Here is a 25,014-nt window from a genome sequence, read left to right on the forward strand (position 1 = left end):
TGGCTGCTTTCCGGGAGTGAGCCATGGCAAGGCGTCTGTAAACCCAGGAGCTGTGCTCCTAAACCATGGCATCTCTGATGAATTGCCTTCCCGTACCAGGGGCCACACTCTCCACGCAATGGTGCCACGGTAAGCTGCAAGATTTAAGAGAGTCTGGAATGGGTAGAGACAGTAAAGTACTTTGAAACGGATTCTTCTATGGTCATTTATATGTAAACCATAGAAATCATGTGCTAGCATACACTTAGCTTTTCTCCAGCCAAAATAATAATCATAATAACTAAATGGAATTAGTTACCCATGCCCCCCCTGCATCAACTGGAAATGTCAACCTTCCTTCATCATAGCCCACAAAGAGGTAAATAATAAGATAATAAATTATATTTCCCCAGACACTGTTAGAAATGGCAATTTACTTTTGCTTCTTTGAACTCTGAAAGTAGGCCAACCTGTCAACTGATCACCAAAAATCCCTCGAGCTTTGCCTTGATGTTGCTTGTGCTTCTAGCATGAAGCAAAAGGCACAGGCACTAGGAGACGCTCCCTGGAGCAAACCCTGGAGACTCTCCCTTTACAGCCTGCCTCGTGCTCCTGAAAGGCTCCCGATTTAAGCATTCCTGATTTAAAAACCTTGCCTTTTATTTATTTTTTTAGCAGTCTTATGAAATAAGGAGGGAAAAAAGCCTAAATAAGCAACTGCGGACTGAGTGGTGGCATTAATATCAGACAGCAGAGTTTCTGCCACCCAAAACAGAATGTGGGAGAAGTCGGCGTGGTTCCAAGCTCACACTCTTGTGTCTGTTCGGAAGCCTCGTAAGCTCCTCTGTAGACAGCCTAGAAAACTCTTCCAAAGCAATTTCTGCTCTATGTTGGACAGGTAAGTGGTACCAAAGCATAGGACTGTTATATAAAACTACCTCGGTCAATACAACATATTAAGCCTCTCTACAGGTGAGCAGGTTTTCAGAGTCAAACCCAAAGGTCTGACCCACCATGAGCAATGAAGATGAGCGATGAACACGTTAGTAGGACTGGCTACTTGCCTATGGAGGTCCATACATGCGACTACTCATGGTTGGCTGCAAATGTAACCGAATGCTGCTTTTGCATGAATCATTAGTGATTTAATTGCCATGCCGGACACTTCGTTTAGTCTAACAGTGAGGACTCTAGTGGACGGATTATAGTGGGGCGAGTTGGTGATGGGGGTGGCCTCCGGCTAGAAAAAGAGAGAGAGAGACAGGTAAAGGAACAGGTGTAGCAGCAGAATCGTTTCTTCAGGACACTGACATAGAGCCGTCATGCGCATGCACATGCAATTCAGGCCAGTAAGAGTGGTCACGCTCGGCAGTGATTCTAGGACTCTCCCTTCTGAGTCATCCAGGTAACACAGTGTTCAGTGGAAATCGTGTATTTTTTTTCGTTATTCAAATCTTTGTGAAAACCAAAGGGATTTCCCCCAATACTAACACAGATATGGAACAACTTAGAGGCCACTGCGAAACACACTGCACAGATCTGTGACGGTTGAGTCCACTGGTTGTAGAGAGTTAACTGTACCAGGATCTAATAAGATGTATTAAGTCTCAACATTGGTTTTCAGTCTTTCCCTGTCTCTGCCAGGGTGTTATCAATAACTTCTCAGTGCCTTCAGTGGTGGCTTTCCCCAATCATTTTTCATTTTGCTTCGAATGCAGACCATCAAAAAGCAGAAGTCAAGGCGCTTAGAGTGTTTTTTTGCAGCGGTTATGAGCAGGCTTGATGGATGTGAGCTTCTTGCTAAGCTGTGTGAATGAGAACTCCTGTTCAGAGCCATCCACGTGATTCAGTGTTATTGGGCTTGGGAGGCTCAACGTTACCAAGTCACATTATTTATTCCTTGAAATACGTGTATGTCACAAATATGTTAATGAGCTTCCTCTGCGTGTGCTCTATATACAGCTACCCTGGGAATGGGTTTTTAGAACTCTCTAATTCAACACATAACCTAAATGGAAATATTTTTGACCAATATTTCCAGCTGAATGTTTTTTTCAAAAGACCCTTTATAGAATCATAGTCATTTTTTCTAACCTAGAAGCACTAAGCTGGTCAGATTGGATACCCATTTTCTGGGACGATGTAGGACCATTGGAAAAGTTGAACAAAACAATCATGGAGTGTCTCAAAGCCATACCCTGTTTCCTGGTGGTTAGAGTTGATAATATCATTGTGAAGGCCTAAGTTTGTTTCTCAGTTAAGTAACCCAAACAAAAATCACAAGCTACATGATAAAATTCAAAGCCAAGAGAAAAATTGGAGCAGACAAGCTATTGCTGATTTAATGGTAAGACTACTGACCACTCTAACATGAAGTCACAGAGTCCTTTTTGCCTCCTATGCCTGAAAGCTGGCTAAGAAACAGCAGTGGGTTCCAACTGAATGTCCTATACTAGTTTACTATTTAGCAGCGACTAGATCTGTGCACTGTTCACTAAGCACTACTATGTGAGATGCACTGTGCCAGGTGGCTTTAAGAAGCCTAGAGGCTGTGCTTGAGTGGCAGGAAGTGGTTTTTACTATGGCACTACATTTTCAATATGGGACAGTGGGATGAAATTCTAGAATTCATCGCCTGGGAATCCACCCCAACAAGCTTGAAAAAAAAAAATGGGACGATGTGGTTACAGTAAGGGCAACGGTGATTTCAAGAACTACATAGCCAGGCTTGCAAATGGTAGGGAAATGCAGAGCTCTGCCGCCTGAAAGGGACTGGAAATGTAAAGGGATTGAGTGAGTGTCAGAGGGAAAGTTCAGTGGTGTGAATGGAGAAGGGAACGGAAACTGAATACTTGGATGGACGAGCGGATTCTCATTGATCTCTTCAACCATGAGTCAGGGTGGCTGGTGAGTGGCGAGTAGTAGTGGGAGAGGCAGAGGGGAGAACTATGGAGACAGTTTTACTAGCTGTCAGGCCTGGTATACGTTTGTTGTTTACCATACCTCAGAATTTAGCATGCTCTTGGCTCATAGTAAGTTTGGCTCCCCCTCCCCCAATGAATAAAAGTAGTTAAACCTCTTCACTTCTGTTGAACTTGCCAAGGATGCCCCTAGGGCTGAAAACACCATTGCGTAGCCCATGAGGTGGGTGGATGACAGAGGGAGAAAGGGAAGGATAAGACGCCATTGTGTTCTCTCAGAAAGACTAGGGCATCTTTGGGATACGTTCACTTTCCAATGAAAGGAGTCCATATATGTGTAGTATGTGCAGTTAAAGTCCCCAAGAGCCTTGACCCACTTACTCTTTTGGAAGAGGTGAACATTATTTCTAAAACAATAAGAAAAGTAAACCATATTGTAAAAAAAACAGTGCTTGAAAGAAAAAAAAAAAAAACAAGACAGATTCTAAGCTGTTGAGAGTGATTTTTTTTTTTTTAATAACCCAAGCTAAGATGTTTGCCAACTTCAACACTAAGAAGGTATTTAAGGAGTTCTGCTCAAATTTATTTCGTTGGTCCAGTCCCTAACCATTCCGATTGCCAAAGACATTCACCTCACAAGACAGTTTGTTTGGGGGCAAACTTACTTGTTTTGTACCAAATTTTCCTCAGTTGCTTTGTTAAGCGATGGGCTTCATTAAGTAATCCATTACATTGAAATGAAGCATCTTGTATCGTTTAAACATTTATTGAAACACTGTGTTGTGTGTGGGCGGTTTATGGTTATGATAGAAGGGCCATGTTTCTGCTTTCAAATCAAAGGGAAGGATGTAAGACTTGGAGCTGTGGCTGCAGGGATGGCCCATTTACAGGGTTTTGGACAATGACAGTTTTTGTAAGAAGATCCCCTGCTCCTGCTGGCTGGGTGGCATTTTTTTTGGGGGGGGGGCAGAAGCTGGCTTTACTGATAAGGTTGAGAAGTGACCATTTGTTTCCTTCTCTCACACGATTGTCTTTTAAGAATAGAAGTCTAATTCCATCTGTTTGTCTTTCTGTTATCTGGCCTTGAGTGTTCATGATGTGAGGCCAGTCATAATGAGTTTGGGGAGGTTCCACCAGGACAGAGTGCATTGTTCACCAGCTTTGGGGTGGTGTGTGTGTGTGTGTGTGTGTGTAACTGTGTGTGTGTGTATGTGAGTGTGTGTGTGTGTGTGTATGTGTGTGTGTGTGTGTGTGTGTGTGCATCTGTGTGTGTGTGTGTGTGTGTGTGTGTGTGTGTGTGTGTATGTGAGTGTGTGTGTGTGTGAGTGTGTGTGTGTATAGCCAGGTCAGAAGTTGGTGTTGGAGTTTTCCTCGATCACTTTCACTCCTTGAGTTAGCTAGACTGGTTGGCCAGTAAGCCCCAGGGATCCTCCTGTCCCCGCTTTCCCAACACTGTATAGGTTTACACCACCCATCATGCTTGGTTTTTCTTTTTCTAGGTGTGGGCGCTGGGTATTCGGTAAGCACTGAGCCTTCTCCCCAGCCCCCATCTGAAGCACCCTGGGAGCCCCCATCTGAACCACCCTGGGAGCCCCCATCTGAACCACCCTGGGAGCATGGCTCTGAAGGAAATGGCAAGGCAATGACAGGCCAGAAGCTCACACCCTCTTCTGAATGTTCACGCTAGACAGCAATTGCAGGATGCAGTGTTTTAGGTGCAGGTAATCCACTTATATTTTGATTATTTTGGCAATTTTTAAAGTAAGTATTGTATATTTATATGGAGTTGGGCTCAACTCAGGAAAATGTTGTGATGCTCAGGATTTTGTTCAAATGGAAGATACTTTATAATTTTATTGTAGACAGTAATAAAGGCACTTGCTCTGTGGCACAGAGTTTGCCTTTTGTGGCTTGAGGAACATCATCAAGCTCATTGTCCAAGAGCTGTTTGTAGTAGGTGTATGAGCGTACACAAAATTGGGTCTAAAGATAGGATCACTCACTAAATATGAGAAGTGACATACAGTCCCCCCCCCCGTAAGAATAAGCCCTCTTTTAATATAAATGCATATATACATATATGTATGTGTGTATATGTATGTAATATATACATATATACATACATACACACACTAATATACATGGAAAGCGTGAATCAGGTTGTTGGACTTGAAATGAGCACATGAGGAGAAAACTGTTCACAATCTTTATTTGATGACAGTAACTTGTACTAATTGAATACTTAGTCTCTGGAGTAAATAGAAATAAAATGAACTGTGCTAACATTTATGTAGCTTGCTCAGTAGATCGGATGTAGCTTTCCCTCACAGCTATGATGCTGATATCCCTCTCACACTAACTCTGTCTCAGTTGAAGATGTTGGAAAGGCATTTTACAACAGCAGTGACCCGAATTCTTTCAGTAGACTGAAAATAAAAACATATTTATATTGGTTTGTAAAATACACTGCTTGGGGGCCAGTGTCCAAAGTAAGTTTTCATTAAGCAATGCAGGTCAACTCATTTTGCATTTTTTCTTCCCTGGTGTGCGTTACAGGGCATGATGTTAACAGGGATATGGACATAAAGATTGCTACTTTCTGGAAGGCTTTCTTGTTAGGACAGAGTCAGGCGAGCCGTGACAACAGCAGGTAAACGCTCACATAAGGTCTGCTAGGAGAGTGGCAGGGACACCTGGAGTCCTAGCCTAGAGTTGGTGTGTGCACACGCGTGCGCATGAGACAGAGAGAGGGGTTGGGGGTGGGGCGTGATTCTAGAACACGGGAAGTTGGGAAGTTGAAGATCTGACACTCCAGGAATAGGAATGGATGCCTACAAAGAAAGCAAGCCGGGACAAGTGCTGCTATTTAGAAAATGAAGCGTCACCCACCCTTTGTCACAAGCATCAAGTGACTTGTTTTGACCTGATCAAATGAGGAAACGACCTAGAGAACCTTTAGTTGTATGAAACTGTGGTGTTTACAAGACTAGATGTGATATTTTATTTTCTGCAGTGGCCTCTGAACTACATCACTAGCAACAGGTAAGGCGAGGAAAAGAAGGGGCTGAAGAAGGCGGAGAGAAGTAGACTTAAGAACAGAGCCTGAGAAACAGGGCTAGGGCCTGGTTTTCCAGAGATTTGCAGCATATCTCCGTTGAATTAAGTTAGGTGGCATGGCATTCCTTACAGTAAATTTCTTCCCCCCCCTCCCATCCTCCTCTTTCTCCTATTCCTTAGAATCTTCTTGACCCCCCCTGTGGGACTTTGTACTGTAGAGCCCACTCCCATTAATAGTAGGGAACTAAAAATCTTTCTTCTGATTCTGTCTCCTCTTTCCTTTTCTTCAGGGCCCTCACCTCCCTCCCACCTCAGGCTCCAGGAGAGGGAGGACCTGACTTTCACATCCAAAGGAAGGAAGTGAGGTTCTGAAGGAGGTGCCCAGAAGCAGCTATCGCAAGTGGAGGTTTCTACTTCCAGGGTATGCAGTCCCCTGTCATCTGAAGTCATAGAAAAGAAAGGGCAGGAGCAAGGAAGGAAAAGACAGCAGTCTGCAGCTTCACTCACTTCCGCTTTAGGAAGAATGAGAGAGAGAGCTTCTTGCCTTCCAGGCATTGGTATAGGATGAGGAAGGGGGTACTTTCAGAGAGGGTAACTGTGTAACTGGTTCAGAGAGGGTAGCTGTGAGCAGGCAAATTCTTTTTGAAAAATTGCTTTACCGTTACAAAATAAATGCACAGAGTCTGAAGATTTAGAAAGGACAAGGCTGTAGCAATATTTCCCTCCTGCCAAATGACACCTACTGAGTCAAAGGCCAGTTTTAAGTGCACCACACAGTACTTTTTTGCCCTTTCAATGGCAAAAATTGGAGACAAAGAATTGCAGTGTACTGTTGGCTTACACAACAGTATTCTCAAAAACATCCAGCAGGGGGAGCTCTAATACGCCTTTGAAGCTCAACATTTAAAAAAACCAAAACAAAAGAAAAAAAAAAAAATAAAACAGAGGGGCATTGTTTTTGAGCTGCCATGCCAGTGAACAGATACGTGAGGAAGACCAGTTACATGCTCAGAGGCCAAGCGACAGCACTTGCGGGGGAGGAGGGACACGTGCAGTGTCCCACAGTGTCTCCTTGCCATGAGCCTGTAGCTGTGAAGCAGTTAAACAGGCAGGGCTGGGGCTCTCGCAAGAGAAGGGAGCGAAGCTGACTTCTGGGCAAGCCTAGAAGTTATTCTTTCCTTCTGAAAGGATCTTATTGTTTCTAGAGCAGCCTTGAACACTGGCTCAGAAACCACATTTTAAAACAGAATTTTCATTGTTGGTTGAAGGAGCTACCGAAATGCCAAATGGCTACGTCCCTTACTCAGTGGCTCGTTGGGTGGTTTTCTCTTCTCCTTCAAGTCAGAAAAATGCTGTGTTTGTAAAAATTGGTGCTAAAAGGGCAAGAAATCATAGGTCCTCTGGGCCATGTAAAGAAGGAATTAGAGCTTTCAAACACACGAGCTCTCGAGTGCACGTGTACACACACACACACACACACACACACACACACACACATACATACACACACACATACACACACGCACGCACGCACGCATGCATGCATGCACAATGAACAATTTACTCAAGAAAACAGTGAGGAGTTTATAGACTGAGAGCTACCCTGTATTCTGGGCAGTGTTTGGAGGTGCAGTGGGTGAGTGGACGTTCAACATGATCAGAACAACTTCACCTAAAGGAAAGCAGCCAATGACCCCGACCCCTTCTATTCTCTTGCCAATATGAAGGCAAAGTTTTTGTTTTACACCTCGATGGTATGCCCACATCTAAAAGTTTTATACAAGCTCCTGCACAAACTTTAACTAGACCAGTTCAGACCAAGAGTCACTAAATAGAGCCAGTCTAGACGGAAAATGTATGGAAACCATATGTCCTTTGGGCGTCTGTCTTACAAAGACTGCCATTGCCCTGGAGAGATCCTTCACAAAATATGCTCTTAGGAAAAAAGAGAGCACACAGGGAGAAGAGTGCTTAAGATGATGGCTGGGCTCGGAGAAAATAGGGGCGAAGTGTTTATAAATGCGAGGCTCTGGCTTCCCTGCTCTCTGTAAGTAAACGGTTTGCAAGGATGGGCCAAGGTCGATAACATTTATATTCCCATTGTTCTTTCAGGCCTCCACAGAACGCTAGGCAGAGGGATCTCCAAGCCACTCTGCTCTCACCCGCAGAGAGCTGTTTTGAGTAAGGCTGTACGTGGAGGAGGCCAGAGAACTAGAACATTCTCTTCTGATTATTACCTCATCCTGCTGGCCTGCCAGACACAGCTAGAAGGCAGGTGTCCACCATAAGTAACTAGCGAAAGGCTGCTCTAGAGAACGGTGTGTGGGACTAGAGAGAGGGAGGGGGGCCCCAAGGGGGTTGCAGTAAAAGGGGTGCTCCTAAGCCCGTTTTTTCCAATTTAACCTTGCCGTCTGAACAAGAGAGACTATTCTGTCTTCCCTAGTCTCCTCATTACACTTGAAGATATGCTTTAATTTTAACCAATAGTATTATAGATTCTGCAGAGGGAAAAAGTAAAATCTGCAAATTACCATGACCCCCCCCCCCGCATATCAAATGAAAACTGCCAAGGGCCAGGGCGAGCATGAAGCATGTGGACACTGCCGAGGGCCAGGGCGAGCATGAAGCATGTGGACACTGCCGAGGGCCAGGGCGAGCACGAAGCATGTGGACACTGCCGAGGGCCAGGGCGAGCATGAAGCATGTGGACACTGCTGAGGGCCAGGGCGAGCATGAAGCATGTGGACACTGCCGAGGTTCCTTGTGGCTCTTGACACTGTTTCACTGAAATTCCCTACTCTGCAGAAGGGGACCGGGGAACAGAACATAGGATTGGTAAGTGTACCAGCAGGAGTGCCTCCAGGTCCTGTCCCCTTACCTAGAAGACTGGATTAACAGTATGTGCCCGATAGACTCACAGAGAAAGGGTCTTGAGTGAAAAGAGCAAAAGCAGTAAGATTGTGCTTTTAAGAAAACTCGAGAACCCTCAATATGCTTGTTCAAAGACAGTCGCCTTTTAAAGGTTAAAGATTCGTATACTGGCTTTCAAGTATTAAATAGTAATATGTGGATAGGGTCATTCAGAGTTTTGGAAGTATTAAGGCAGCTTAATATACTGCAGGGCAGAACGCTAACCACTGCACGTCCATGGACAATCATATCAACATCTACTCCCTACGGATGCCTGAACTGAACCGAAGAGTGTTTGGCTGGGTTAGTTGAAGTCTCCTGGTGAAGTTACGGGAGTTTTCCTCCAGTGCTCCTGTTCATTGGTGGCTCTAAAGCTTTCAGCTGGTTTTCATGCTAATGGCTTGTGGTGCTTGGGTTTTCTTTTGGTGTCAGGCTTGGATATGTCGGGGGGAAAGTCCTGCCATGGTTTGTCTAGTGAACACACCCACTAATGTCGCCTCAGTTTTTCACCTCAAAGCCAATAATTAAGATATTGTAGAACTTGTCTGACATGAGGGTTTATCATTTTAGTTATTAAAGTAGTTTCCAACACTATAGGGAGTGTTTTTAAAAAACCAGTGGATGTTTGGCTTAGATCTTTTTACAGCCTTTCCTTGTGGATGCGGCCATAGTGGCAGAGAGTAGGCACGTCTTGCGGCGTAGGACCTGGGGCATGAGGCATAAAGGAAGGTTTATCTGAAGGAAGAAATTCATTCAGTCCTAAAATTATCTCCAGGATCACACTGTGAACCTGAAAGGATACACACGGTCCAGAATTTGTCTTGTGTAAGTATTCTTTGTCAAGCAAGCCACCGAAGGATTATAAGATGCCCTGTAAGTGTTCCCCCCTGGACAATATAGTACACATCTGTAACCTGAACGGTTGGGGAGGTTAGGAACTCAAGGCCGGAAGTGGCTATAAAGAAAGTTCAGGGACACAGTACACTGTGCAAGACTTTGACTCAAAAACAACCAAACAAAATAACCGAATAATCCGGATAGGGGCCTGCGAATTAATGTGAGACTGAAGTCTGCAGATGAAGGAGACGTCTCCCTGGTGTTGCTTCAGAATCTCTAAAACCAAATTCGAATGAGTACACGACAGAGGCAGGAGGGATATTTGGTTGCAGACGAAGGCCATTTTCCCGCTTACACTAAAAGCCACTGTGCACCTTTTTTGGGGTGGAGATGAATCAGGGTCTTACACTGTACCTCATGATGGCCTGAACTCACTTTGTAGCCAAGCCTGGCCTTGAATTCGTGATCCTTCTGCCTCTTCCCCCCAAGTTTATGGGGCTGGAGGTCCACCTTCATGTTAGCTCGTCGCTGTTTTCAGGCTTCCCTGAAGCTTCGGCTAGGTTTGCAGTAGAGTATCTAGGCTCTTCACTTTCCCCTCTCTCGGTTACTGTGTTAGCCTTCCCATCGAAGCATCCGGAAAGGGTGCTGCCTAGGGGTGACTCACACGTTGACCTGCGCGTTTATGGGGTTCCCATAAGAGCAGTGAGGAGAGTAATTATACCTTGTCTCATTTTCTGGTGCTTAGATCATTCCCTGTGTGGGCCATTTCCTCTCTCTGAGCAATGGACACCAAGAGGCCCCACTACCACCGATGCTGAGACGGGAGAATCTGGCTAATTGCCATTTTGATTACTGCTCCCCCTACCTTCTCCCCTTCCCCCCCTGCCCTGCCTGTGAATGGAATGGGTTCATGTGGTTCATGCGAACTGATTATTTTGACTGAAAAACAAAGAGTGGATATTTCTCAGTGCTTGTTGGGCAATGCTTAAAAATAAGGAACTGGAGCACTCCGCATTCGGTGTTCGTGGTTTTGCCTGTCGTGGCTCTGATACTTAAAGAGCAGTCAGACGCAAAGAACGAGCTCGAGGCTCAGGGAGAGTTCCTGAATACCTCATGGCTTTCGACATTGCCCTAGGCTGGAGTTCTGTTTTGGGCTAGAGTTGCCATGTGATCTAAACATGTAAATGCTCAAGTAATGTGGCATCCATAAACATGGACTGTCTCTCAGACCCGGAGCCTTTCCAGAAAACCCCACTCTGGCACCGACAACTCGAGCTTGACCAGAAGTGTAATATCCTTTGGCAACAGAATCAGCGAACCAGATGGAATCCATTTGGCAACTAAAGGGTGTAAATACGTGTTTAGATTCAGAGGTTTCCTCGGACAATGCTTCCAACATGTTGGCATGGGTAAGCTAAGGAATTTTAACGCCGGGCGGGCACTTAAAAATTCTCTGTTTAAGCAAGCAGGCAGAGCCATCAAGCCCTCAGCTAACTCCGGATCGCCTTTCTTCTGCTCCGCAGTTAGGTGTCCCGGGCACATTCACAGAGCAAGATACCGCCCCGACAACTTTGTTTTAAACGTCCTGTCTGTCTTGTAAGGTTTTTCCAAGTCCCACGTTTAATCTTTCATGGTAGCTGGTGAGTTGGAGGAAAGGAAAAGGGTTGGGGGGAGGCTTCCAGCTGCCTATTCTTAGAGTTTGCTGCTTGGATAAAAGTTAGACATGAAAGAGGTGCAATTCACACACCGTGAGTCTCTGAGGCCTTTGAAAAATATGCCGTCGAACCAGGAATGCCTGAGTGTTTTTTGAAAACCGCTCTCTCCTTCCAGCGAGGGGAATTGAAAGAGCTTGGTGGTGAAACTCGAGCCCTAGCTGGCTTATGTGCGTCCCTAAGTCTGGATGTCTATTTACACATGGTAGAGTATTTCCCCCCTTTCTCGGAGCTGACACCAACTTGTATATAGGAACATTTGGTGGATTACAGCTGGTGACAGTTTGCTGCTGACTGGCCACAGGAAAATTAATCAGCATCAGCTATGCGTTTTCCCTGGCCGGTGCCTCTTTTGCCAGACTCCTGTCTTGGCTGTCTTCCTCTATCAATCAGGTGAACCCCAGGGCAGAACTGGGCACCCTGAGATGCAAAGGGGCTTGTCCTGCAGTGACGGAGCTTAGCCACGAAAGAGCTCCAAAGGGAACAATGTCCGAGCTATTCGTTCCTGACACAGACAGGGAAGCAGTGGTGTTTGCTTAGCTGAAGGCCTGTCACCCTCTGCTTGGCTAACTGCAGCCTTCGGTAGGAGGAGCTGTCTCCTGCCTGCATTTATGGTATTTGCATTTTGCATGACGTGAATCTTTTCTAATTTCCCTTTTCGTTTTTACTTTCCTGTAACGTAGGATATGTGGGAAAGATTCAGACACAGTGAGGAGAGAGAGGCAGATGCGGGTCTATCTATACACTGCCACAGAATTCACACATTGCGACCTTGGAGACACCGGTGCTGTATGAGGGCCTCGCCTAAGCAGACCCTCAGGCATCTGGGCTGTGGCTAGATGGAAATGTCTGTGTAAAATCCACTCTACTTTGCTAGACCCAAGGAGGAAACCACCAAAATAATTTGACTTTCACTTAAACCATATTGAAAACAGGATCTGAAGAGTGAAAGAAACCTTGGACATTAACCATTGCTTTTCATTGTCATAAGACTTAAAACAGTGTACTGGAATAGGAACTGTCATGGAAATAGAGCGGGCTTTTGGAGGTATATTTAATAGAGGGCCTTAGATTAAAGCGGACACTTTTTTTAGAGAGCAGTGGTTGAAATTTTAGTTTCATTAAAATACTGTGAACTCCTCGTGACGACTCGCGTTGAACCTGAATCATTAATTACATGTGGAGGTTTCGGCACCAGTTCATTTTTAATAACACGGTTGCCTCATGAGGTGCCTTGAATCTAAGAATTTGTGAGAACAACTTAAAGTTGTTCTGTTTTTAGCATTTATATTTTTGAGCCATAATATAGTTTGGTTTTTTTTTAACTTTTAAAATCTAGTTGCTAAAAAAATAAAAACAGTTCCCTGACCATCCAGAATGTCTGATATGGTTTTTATTTTTTCTTTAAGGAGGGCTGGCTAGTCAGGAGAAACAGAGAGCTCGCAGCAGCTGACATCACAAATCACAAGGTGATTTCACCGTTTGTCCCAGTGACACTTGGCTGCTAAAGACACCACAGTTTGAGAGGGCTGTCAGGAGAGGAGGGGTAAGTCAGGATGTTTCCGTGGGTGACCGCAGGCAGTGACACCCAGGCTAGTCACACGGGCTGCTCAGTTTCCATGAACTCTGAGCCCAGCGACTTCAGGGCTCAACAGCTTCCTCCTTCACAGCACCAAACCTTGATGTAAGGAATGCAAAGATAGAAGAGTGATGGGTTTGTGGTTTGTCCTGGCTTGAAATTTAGGGAGCTGCATAACAAGGACAACAGAAACCTCAAATAAAACCAGCAGAAGTTGTACCCAAAATAGAAAGGATGCTGTACCAACGGTAACTTATGACAGTGAGACCTATGAAAGAGTTGGGGATACGATCAGGCAATGCAAAGCCATTGAGATCGGAGACCAAACATTTAAAACTAAATTATGACGAAAGCCATTTGGCCTTAACTTTTGTAATATGGGGGCATCAGTTGTTTTGGAAAGGGGCATGTACGTCTTTCTGCACAGCTGTGTGCTCTGGTAAGTCAAAGAAACCATGGAAAACACCATTGAGGAACTGGACAAAGTCTTGGTGCACACTCCGTGGGGGCTTTGTCTTCCTTACAGGGCTCACAAGAACATCGCTTGATGGACCAGTTCTTGATTTCAGTCATCTAGGTGAGCTAAAGCAAAAGCCAAATGGAGTGAACCAGGCCTGGCCATCTTAGAAACCGTCAGAGATGGCAAATAAGAATGGGTTGGAGAAAGTTCTTCTCTACCTCGACTCTTTTAAAAGTGGGATATTGAGTGGTGAGGTAGATGAAGTTTGCTCTCCCTTGGCTAGAGACCCTTCCTCCCACCCTTATCCTTTTTGATCCTTGCAAAAGAGCTTTGTCCTAGGGAAGGGGCGGGTGTGGGTGGGTGGGCAAGGACAAATGAGCAAAATAGTGCCAGAGTTAGCTAGTGCCAGGAAAAACACACTCGGATTCAGCTAGTTTGTTCTGTTAATGTCGAAGGCTACACTTTCCAATTATCTAATTTCAAGAAGTGGTAACTGAAAATGGCTATACTAACTCTGAAGTTGGTGTTTGATGAAGATTGGGAGCTGCAATTAAGAGAACCAGGCACTGTCTACTTGAGGCCATCCTTCTAAAAACAGACCCAAGGCTGGTGTGGACTTTCAAACAGGGTTTTTTGTTTGTTTTTGTTTTTTTCTTGTCAGAGAACTTGAATGGAGGCAGGAGATATAGGATAGTCCAGTCGGTCAAGCCACGGGGGAAAAATGTCCTAAAGATCATAGATTTGTGTACACCCCACTTCCTAGTGACAGGATTATCCGTGCTAGTGGGTGTCTCTAGGATGCTCCTTAGTTCGGGTGGAAGTAATTAAAACTGACACGCAGTGTTTCCTGCTCTTGCACCAAAAGGCTGAGTCAAAAATCAGTCCAACACCCTGCCCTACCTCTTCCTGTATATTTGAAATGGAAAGATATGGTAAAGATTCTGGTTAAAAAGATGGGATATTAAAGGTTCCTGGGCCATGCACCAAGGGCTTTGACGACCTTGGAATAAGTTGAAAAGAAAAGTTAAGACACTGGTCGCTCAGACTATGGGGAGGAAAACTGGCCAGGCACACACTAGGGTGGTTTAAAATCTTTTGCCCCTACAAGTTCTGCTATTGCCTTTGTGAAATGAAAGGCCAGCAGGGGACCAGAGGGACACCCTTGGTGCTGGGATGTCATGGGAGTTTCTCTAGATTCAGGTTGAAAAGGGAGGAAGGTCCCTTAACAAAGCAAAGAACTTTGGGGAGAAACAAATTAGAGTTTTCTCCTTGGGAAGCCAAACACTGTTTTCTGGGAGGTGATGGATAGGGCATCTTAATTATTTAGTTTTTTTTTTTAATAGAGAAAATGGAAGAAAAAGGACATATAAACAAGTGGAACAAGGTGTTGTTTCTATAAGAGCTTTCTTCATTTTCTCTTTTCCTCCTTCCTCTCTCTCTCTCTCTCTCTCTGAAATCTTAAACCCCATTTCTGGCTTGCATTTGGTAGGATTCCTGCTCTGGCTTTTATTAGAAACAGACGTTGTGAGTTCAGAATCTTCCATCTAAAGCGAGGCTTTAATAGGCGTCAGGACCCTGACTGGCCTCCAGCTCTGCTCAGGTGACCCCCACCCCCACCCTCCAATCCCCCACCACAGGGATTCCCTCCCAGCCTGCTCCACTGGCCCTCAATCTTGAGGGCTCAGCACAAAACAACCAGCTTTCTCTCTTTCAATTCAAACTCTTCGTTTCTGTTTTAGATTCAGGGCGGTACACAAATCTGATCAAGTTAAGTCTGGTTTTAACTCGGGAGCGTTCTAGAGATTTTGAACAGCTCAACTGTTGTCCTACAGATTCTCCAACAAGGGCTCCGCAAACCGGGTGGCTCCCCCTTCCTGCTTCCATGTCCTTGCCCTGGCAATGCACATGGGTTACTCACTGACCCCACCCTTCTGCCTGCGTGCAAGCTCAAAAATACCAAAGCTAACTCCACCCTGCTTAGCAAATCAGTTTAGCATCCGAAAGCTGATTTTTCTGAAGAGCGCTGGCAAGCTAGCTTATTGGAGACCGACAGGAAAAGCAGTGAAGCGAGCAGGCAAGACTTGCACCCTCATTCCTTAGCACAGCACAGCACAGCCACAGGTCCCTCTGGCTCCTTCTCAGAGCAAAACAGACAAAACAACAGAGTTCAAGGCTCCCCTGGGACTTTGCCTTCCCACTCTCACATCTCACCCCCTCCCCCCAGCCCCCTTTTCCCCTCACAGTCTCCATACCCTCCTGGCATAGCAGCACTGTCCCAGTCAATTTGAGGTTTTCTAAAACAATAAACTTCATCTTGCCCGTAGCAACATTCAATGTTGAAATGTACGTTTTTGATGTGGAAAGGAAATTCTTACGAATACTGCAGTATTCATTGCCTGGTAGAGTATGGCTTTACTTTCCTACGGGACGGCTGCCACGCCTCTATCTTCGATGATCACCGAGGGAGGATATAACTGACAGCTAGTGACTGGAGGCCAGGGATGCTGTTAATCATTCTCAAGTGCACAGGAGGGCCAGCCATAGCAGGAATGTCAGACACTGAGGGTCCCTACTGTGGTGGCCAAACCTGGGCTCTGGAGTGGGGCTGCTGGGGATTAGAGCCCAGTGGGCTGGCATTGAGCAGGCTGCTAACCTCATTGTCTGTCTATAAAATGTAAATAGCAGCCTATTTAATTGGACTCACGAACCTTAAAAATGTGCGTGTGAGGCTTTTAGGACAATATTTAACATTGAGAGCAACATAAACGTTACTAGAAATTTGGCTCAGTTTCTGCCAAATTGAGTTTAGAAAGAGAAAAAAGCTGGACTGAGCATTTGCGTGTTCTTTGAGTAGGACTAAAATGGCAGCGAAGAGTACTGCTCCATCTCGAGGTCTGGGTGCTCACACTGCACGTGATTTCTTTTGTTTCCTAGACCAGGAACTTCTATCTTGGGGGTGAGTGAGTCACCTTGCTCTTACAGCTCGGAAGTCAAGTTGTTCTATACACTTTGTCTACCAGCCCGGGGCTCTCCTTCCTCTGTCCATCACCCCTCACACTTTGAAGCTGAAAATGCAAGCCCCACAGTCCTACAGGTTCTGTGGAGGGTGAGCAGCACCACGTGTGATGAATGGAGTCAGGGTTTGCTCAGTGGGGCACATGGACAGTCCAATTCTGTGAATTAAAGGTTATCTTCATGTATGGGATAATTTTCCTTGTCTTTAAATTTTCTGGTTTTGTGGGGGGGGGGTAAAACTCCACAATACCTTATATCCTTTAAAAAGGTCAAAAAGAAAAAAAAAAAACCCAACAACAAAAAACCAAAAAACCCCGTAGGTTGACTACATGAATGAAGGAAAGCATATAGCTTTGCCTTAGTAATGTTTATACTGTGTGACAATTAGACCAGAAAATCTGCTTATAATTGTCAGAATTAGTCAGTGGAGGAGCAGTCTATCTGATATATAATCCTTACGTCTACATTATAATCTCAATTATAATTGTGGATTAGTTGGCTAGAGGTTACTTGGTTTACATTAAAGTTATGATACTGGGGTCATACCGCAGATGGATAAAGTTCTTCCAGTCAACGGTTTTCTGTGTTCTTTGGGTAATGGGGGAGGCAAGACTCATGCATCCCTCATGACTTACACACAGCTTACCATGACCCCAGTGGCAGCTCTTTGTTACCAGCCTGTTGGTAGAGTCTGACCCCGGGCTCTGAAAGTGCCATTCACTCGACCCCATTGGCTTTAGCGGCTTTAGTGCCAGTTGGTAAAGAGAGGACCCAATGAGTAAGACACAAGGGTGTCCTAATGAGCCCAGGCACCAGGATTTGTCCTGTGCCCATTCTTTCCCCTGCCAGTGTGGAAACTGCAAACATGTTTGGGAAGATGGTTGCAGTTTTTTATTTTGTTGTTTTGTTTTGAATTTTTTTTTCAAATAACTATTGTCGGTTATGCTCTGAGAAGAGAACCCAGGAGGATCTTGGGGTAACTTCTGTAGCACTGCTTGCTTACCTTGGAACACTGGGGGGTGCCCTTGTGGGCCTGGACGGAACCTGCGGAGGGGCTCCGAAGGAGTCACTGCTGTTGGGAAAAGGAGGTAATGGGCCAGGACGGAACGGGACTGGGGGAGCCCCGGAGTGGGGGCCTGGAGAGGGGATGGCAGGAGCTGGTCCGCGGCTAGATGCGGGCCTCGGGAGGGGAGCACTTAGAGTCAGCCTTCTTTGGGTGGTGGGGCTTGGAGGAGGTGACCTGAGAAAAAAGACAAAGTTTTAATTATTCCACGCTTCCTTGTCTCGATTAGTCTTTAAAAAACAAAACAAAACAAAATAAAAAAAAAAACCCCAAAAAACCAGTTTTGTAACTTCCAAGTTGCTTTTTAAAAATTAATTACTTTTTTGGCTATATAACGTAGATATATGTTATAAGATATCTAGAGGTATAAAAAATAAATGCTGATATTTCAGTTTCCTTCCCTCATTCTTCCTTCTGGAGACAATAACATTTGGTGGTATTTCTTCTTAAACATAAGGTATGTGAATATTTTCTCATGCATGCATGCATGTATGAATGTATATATGTATGATAGATAACCGACAATCTTCCTTGCTTTAAGCTTATCTTGCCATTTGGGACATCTGGCACTGTTTTACTCCTTTAATGACTATCGAGTTTCATTCTAAGGATGCATTTAGCTTGTTGATGAGAAGAGTTCATGCATCCGAGCCCCCTTTCCCTTTGGGAAAGCATCCTTAGAAACAGAGTGGACAAGCTCAGGTACTGCTGGGCCTCTTCCCTAACCTTCTGGAATGCTGGAGCCAGGAGTCATCTACTGGAGGTGGGGCTGGGGTGGACACAGTGGCCGTGTTGATGTCGCCAATGATCGCGAGGGCTTCTTTCAGGGCTTGGTACATCCGGAGCATCTCATCCCGGCGCTGAGCCTGCTCCACGGATTCTTCCATCAGTGTGTTCTGGTCCTCAGAGGAGTAGAGCTGTGCTAGGAGTTCAGAGTTGATGAAGTCTTTAACCTGTGAGAAAAACCAGGTGAGAGGGCAACACACAGGCTCCGCGGCAATCACTCACAAGGGTCTTCCCCGAGAAAAGGGAAAACACCATACGACTGTTTGGTTTTTGCCACCTTTCTGGTACAGAGGACAGCTTTCTCCCTCTGCCTTCTGTCTTTCAAAGAAATGATCGTAAAGTTAACAGAAGAACGATCAGACTTCGCTACCCCTAACATATGGCTCAGCAGCTATGGGGCTGCCTCATGAAGTTCTTAGAGGTCACTTGGTTTATATGACAGGAAGGCCCCATGAGGTAATTTTTTGACAGTATGTTGAATACAAGGTGGTGATGCAAAGGAAGCTTTGTATAAGTCTTCTGTTTATTAGCATTCCTAGTCCTTTAGCTAAATAGTTACCAAAATAATCAAACATTACCCATTCAAAGTTTTAAAGGTATGGTAAAGGCAGAATTAGTAAGTATAAGTGGATATAAGATATTGATCACAACTATATAGGTATAAAACTATGCAAGTTGATTTCAAGCAACATAAAAGAGACCATTCTTAGTTGAACAACAGTATCTCATAGCAGGATGGGAACAGAGGATGCACAACACAGAATGGGCAAGGACTGCCCAGTCTCCATGCTTTATCAGATCTAAACAGTAGCCAGGCGCTTTATATAACTACAGAGAAAGTCTCAGTTAATGTACGATAAAATATCCAGATATCATTAAGTATAAGTACATGTTCATATTACGTGTGAGAAAATGAATGTACAGAGCAGTGAAATATATATCTTCATATATATCCATATATATCCATGTACATAGATATATATGGATATATCTATATATCCCAGTTTTCTTCAAAAGTTATCTGATTCATCACATAGTGGTGAGGTAAAATTAAAACCTCACAATGCAGAAACAAATTTAGAGATCACACAGCTGTGACGTCAACCCAAAAATCTTCTAACCAGTGCTGATTCAATTTGCTGAAAGCATGTCACGCCGTGTAAATGGCTAGAAAAGACAATTCACATTCCTTCATCTTTCTTTCTTTGTCCTCTTAGCGTTGTGCTGCTAGTCCAGGGCCCTCTGCATACGTGTGCGCCACCATCAAGCTAAGCCACTGCTCATCGTTGATAGTTTAGAGCAGCTGGCAAGTAGGAGAATTACCGTAAACCAAGGAGATAAACCTATTGGGAGTTTTCAGTTCCTCAGTGATCTGAGAAAGCTTATCTGGGTTACTTAGATCTAGGTAAGAGGCCAAAGCAAGAATAAACTTCAGAAGGACGCTAAGATACCTGTCAGTTCAAATTCTTAGGTTGTAGTTTGGAGTTTTACTCAAATGAGAAGATTTAAAACACAGTTTCCTGTTTTAAAAAAAGATTTTAATTTATTTGAGTACACTGTCACTGTCTTCAGACACACCAGAAGAGGGCATCAGATCCCATTTACAGATGGATGTGAGCCACCATGTGGTTGCTAGGAACTGAACTCAGGACCTCTGGAAGAGGAGTCAGTGCTCTTAACTGCTGAGCCATCTCTCCAGTCCCCATGGTTTCACTTTTTTTTTTTTTTTAGATGGAATTTTTAAAAATTGAGAACACTGGAAGAGGTCAAAAGGGCAGGGCTGCAGGTAAGTTAGGGCCTGTAGGTAGAGTCAATTGGTCTCAGGGCCAAGGGGACAGGATGGCTTCTTTTTGTGTAGCCCTTGGGTATGTAGTTCACACACGGGAAGGTAGGTGTCCAGGTTATCTGTTATACAATCCTCAGACGTTAGCACGCGTCACTGTGAATATAACTTCCAGTCCTGGTTCAAGGCTAGCTCACAGTGGGCTGGGTTGCACGCAGCTCTGTGGAGCTGTTCCAGCTAGTCCTCTATGATTTCCAGGGCACTTCAGGGATTTGTAGAGACAGACTAACCCAGAATATGTGTTGACAAGCCTTCGAGATGGTAGAGAAAGACAGTTGCCTGAGACAATTGTCTCAGAACCCGAGTTTGGTCCTCAGGTTCCACATGAGGGATAGAGAACAAGGACTCTTGATTCCTTACAAGTTGCTCTCTGGTAAGATATTTGTTTCACTGTGGATAAACACACATAAACCATAGCCCAAATTGGAAGACAGATAACTGGTTGACCTCACTATTTTTGCCCAGAGTGAGCAGTGATTAAAGTCCAGTCTAGAGAACTGGTACATCTTATTTCTTGACAGGAGACAGGAGGGGAGAGAGGACCAGTTTCATTTTTTTTTTTTTTTTGGTAAAGGTTTCAACTATGTAACGAATTCTATTTGTAAAAACATCAGTTGTTTTTTACCTGGTTGTGGTGAAATCAACAGTTCCCTGCACACATTTTTGTAAGCCAAGAGTGATCCAAACATGGGAGCGATGTCATGCACACTGTGTTCAGGGATTGTCTTGTGGGTATGGAAAGTAAATTTGGTCAGCAAGTCTAGGACAAAAATATGAGATCTTGGTACTAATGAGAAGTGTTTAAACTTTATCCACTTGGCAGTGTTTAAACTTTATCCACTTGGCAGTGTGACAAAAGGCTTTTAACAAAAAACAGGTCATTAGGAAAATTAATCTGGCTTTAGTTGGTAAAAAATATTGCAAGTTTAGCAGTAGACATGGACCCGCTAGGAGGCTCTTGTTTACCATTATTCACGGAATGGTGGGAGTTTCTCAGTGCCACAGTAGAATGGAAAGATGGGTCCACGTGACCAAACACTACAGAGGAAAAATCATCTTGTGGTATCAGCATGAGAAGGATGAGAGAGAAAAGATCAGTCGAAGGAAGGTGTCACGGGAGTTGATGTCTGGCTGAGTTGGAGAATTGAAAATCAAATGGCAAAAGAGAAAGTCAGATTTTCAGGGAACGTAGGAAAAGTGGCCTTAGGAATAACTTACGGTCTTTGAAGAGCTGTTCACTTCTAAACATACATGCAGGTACCCGGGGGGAGGGGTGCAGAGACATCTGCACAGACCTTCCATCGTTGGGCGTGTGTGTTTATCTGTCTGTGCACTTGGATACATCTTAAAACTCGAAACCAGGCAGTTTTCTCTGACATCAAGCATCAGTGGGGTTGAACTCTTTTGAAACTTTACGTCTTGCTGGAGTATATCACTCATGAGCTATTAAATACGATTTAAAAAGAAAGATCCAAGAATAGCTCTAAAACGGGTCTGAATTAAGAATCAATGGGTCCTGATATTACATACTGAGACTTAACCTGCTCTCCACTATGCCTTCATTTGGTAATGTTCTGAAAGAAGGTGAGCGTGGATAGGAGGAAGAAAGACACGGTCTATTTTTCCTGTTATTGGACTAAATTGGCAGTAGATAGGCAGGCAGAGGCAGGGGATTACAGAAACCTATTACAAAAGTTTAGTTGTCAAGATACACACTTAAAGACCCCGCATGGGTTAATATTTTATTTTCCCTGTAAGGAAAAGTTTAGGCTGTCTTCTGGCTAGCCTAGCCTAGTCTTTTTCACTGCAACAACCACAGTTGATAGGGGTGGGGACATTTGGGGGAGTTTCCAGACACTTTAGGGGCTTTCTGAACCATTAGGGTGTTGGTGGCACAAACATTTAAATCGAGGATTCTGCAGTACACCCACCCCAGTGGATCTCCTCTTAGGTGAACAGAACAGAATAGACCATTTATGCTTGGATGGGAGATCTGGAGCAATATTTATGCTTTTAATTATAACACCTTATAACCTATACATCTTTGTGTGGCTCACAAAAGTTCTCACACACAAAATCCCATTCCAGCTTAAACTCTGCAGGCTAAATAAACAGGCATTGCTGCTCCACGTCCCAGTGCTCAGTGTTAAGGAATGTGAGGTCATTAAAAATGTTCCACATGTTTTCCTCCTCCTAACTTTTAACCCTTCGCTAGTCTCCTGAAAGACGTTTGCCTCTTAAAACCTTTGGTATGGTCGAGCCGTTTTTAACACCTTCACCAAGAGATGGTTTGGTTGCCTGGAAGACCGGTTCCCGAAATCTCTGAGGGGGAGTCACGGTGTGAAATGGCGGTGTGGCTTATCCACGTGTCTAGTGTTTTCACTGAATCATTTCATTTTGTTCATCTGGAGGTGAGACCGCTCGGCCACCGCCTCCCTGGTGTTCTCCTTCTGCGAAATACAACCTCCATGGGCTCTAGGGGCTGGACAAGGAGGTCGGGGAAATAGATACGCAGCCGGCATGCTGTAACATTCGCAGGTCAGCGATGAGCAAAATGGAGGGGAAGAGTGGGAGAGCCCCTTGTGAAATGTTTTTTGGGGGGGGGCAGATGCTGTGTTTGGCCTATACAACCAGATCATGGTTTAAAGATTAGGATAATGTTCTACCCAAATGCTGACAATAGAAAGCTTACTTCGTTCTCTTTAAGGTTGTAGGGACTATGGACACGCTGCCATGGGCCACCAGAGAGAGGATGGCCAGGGGCCACTGTGGCCCTGGCAGCACCACTGCAAGTGTGTAATGCCTCTGGGTCTCATCCTTTTTATACGTTTGTTCTGTTTTCCTTTTTTTTTTTTAATTTTTAAGAATTTTTGCATTTCATTTTGCGAGTTTGTTTGGATGTGAGTCAGAATTTTTTAAGATTGAAGACACAGACACTCATGTTCAGATGAACACTAATTAAATCTTTGAGTCCTATGAACTCTCTGGGGAGATGACCCTGTGCCTATACTGCGTAGGGGGAAGAAGCCCTCTGGGTTGCAAGGGCTGACTTAGCATCAGACTGAGGCCCCTCAGTACAGTTTTGACTCTGACACTCACAGCTGTATCATCTTGGGCATGTCAGACTTTTCAGTACTTCAGTTCTCCATGTATAAGATACAGAAGAGATAAAAGATGTTCAGGGGTGCAAACAAAGAAACCTATCTACCATACATGGTGTTTTAGAATAAAGCTAAACTTCTTCATTCTGTGGTGGGGTGAACATGAGGGGCATGCCATGGGACCGTTGTGTGTGCTGGTCTTAAAGTCCCACACAGGGCTTTGCTACTTCGACTTGAACCTGTGGCTGCCTGTCATAAACTCGCAGTTCCTTTGTGCTGCTGTTACCTCGTGTGTTTAAGTAACGAAACAGCTGCTGTGTTTCAATAGACAAAGGCTTACAGTATGTCTGAGGCCAGGCATTTATTGCCTGGCTTTAAACTTCTTAAACAATTCCATATGGCGAACTGAGTGGCAGAACACTTAATGTAAACTTTCAAAGGAAGCTGCCCACCGATTCCCGAACTTTATGAAAAGCTGGCTGAAACGTATTCCTTTGCAGGAGGCTGGACAGCCAGCCATTCCTGCTCCAAGGGTGAAAGGCCATGGGCTAAGAAGACAAGAACCCAGCGTCAGCATTTCCTCATTCTGAAGGAAAACCAGTTTACAGACTAGGTGGAATTCAAACTTTTTTTTTTTTTTTTTTTTTTTTTGCTGGTTGTGATTCTGTTACTAATTCTCTCATTTTATCAATTCAAATCAAATAAAAAAAACCAGTTTCCCTGTATGGTATAGGCTCAATGCTTTATTAGGTCTGTTCCTTTGTTTTTAACAGGATACATCTGGATCAAACAGAAAGGCTTGAGCATTGAGATGCCATGAGAATGTAAGTTCCTTGTTTTAAAAAGATTTCACTCTCTATTTGAAAAATATATAAAATACACATGAAGTGTTTTTATATACAGGCAAGATTTCACTCTCTATTTGAAAAATATATAAAATACACATGAAGTGTTTTTATATACAGGCAAATAGAAGTAAAATAATAAGACTCAAGACAAATCATCACTGTGCTATCTGAACTCCGTTCTGCTAGATGCAAAAGCTACATTTCTAGCATAGACGGCCATCACCTCAGAAGAATGCGGCATGGTTGGCTTTCTCCACAGTCCTATTAGTCTCTGCTTTACCATCTGACCCTGGAGGATCAGGTCTGAACTGGTCTCCTTTCCCACGACTTGTATGTGAGGTCTTTCTCAAGATAACTGGCAGAACTCCTCCTCCAAGAATAATATTCTGCTAGGTGGGTGTTTGGACATTTTGTTAAAGCAAGTAGATTCCAGCATAGAGGAGGCAGGGAAATTAACTGGAGGCAGGGAAATTAAGCAGGTTTTGTAGTAGGTTTTTTTTTTCCTTCCCTTCCTTTTGGCTAATTTGTGTTAAGCTACTTCTCAGAGCCACAGACAGGAAGTGTGTTTTCCTGTGCTGAGGATTTAATATAACGCAGAGCAAAGGGGAGTTTGAACCGAAGGCAGGAGTAATGACTCCCGGTTAAACGGTAGAAAGATAAATGATCCCTAATCAGGAAAATGTTTAAATAAGCAAGTGCCTGCTACACCACAGCAAACAACCTGAATCGTGACGCGGAGTTAAGAGGGTAATTTTGAAGACACACAGACTATTTCCTCAGTACTTCAGATTTGTCTCAATGGCTTGCAGCCACATCTGTCACGCTCTAATGGGTCTGGTAAGGTCCCTTCATGCTCCCGCTGAAGTTCCAGAACTGACAGACTTGAACTCAGAGGGGCTACGG

The 25,014-nt window shown here is 44.4% G+C and overlaps 1 protein-coding gene across 4 annotated transcripts in view; it reads right to left on the reverse strand.

Annotated features, from left to right (window-relative positions):
• Window positions 1–645: 645 nt before the first annotated feature.
• Window positions 646–25,014, reverse strand: part of Dnm3 (dynamin 3) — a 465,110-nt gene continuing 440,741 nt past the window's right edge. For 2 of the 4 annotated variants that reach the window (XM_032914816.1, XM_032914815.1), the window contains 3 exons: window positions 18,260–18,486; window positions 17,474–17,710; window positions 12,788–13,094 (listed from right to left, as the gene is read on the reverse strand). In XM_032914816.1, coding sequence (XP_032770707.1) covers window positions 13,058–13,094; window positions 17,474–17,710; window positions 18,260–18,486 — 501 coding nt within the window. In that variant the 3' untranslated portion in view covers window positions 12,788–13,057. Of the gene's footprint in view, window positions 1,220–12,787; window positions 13,095–17,473; window positions 17,711–18,259; window positions 18,487–25,014 lie in introns of those variants that run through there. The other 2 variants (XM_032914813.1, XM_032914814.1) reach the window with 2 other exon arrangements.

The sequence above is a fragment of the Rattus rattus genome, chromosome 10 (genome assembly GCF_011064425.1).
Source record: "Rattus rattus isolate New Zealand chromosome 10, Rrattus_CSIRO_v1, whole genome shotgun sequence".
NCBI lineage: Eukaryota > Metazoa > Chordata > Mammalia > Rodentia > Muridae > Rattus > Rattus rattus.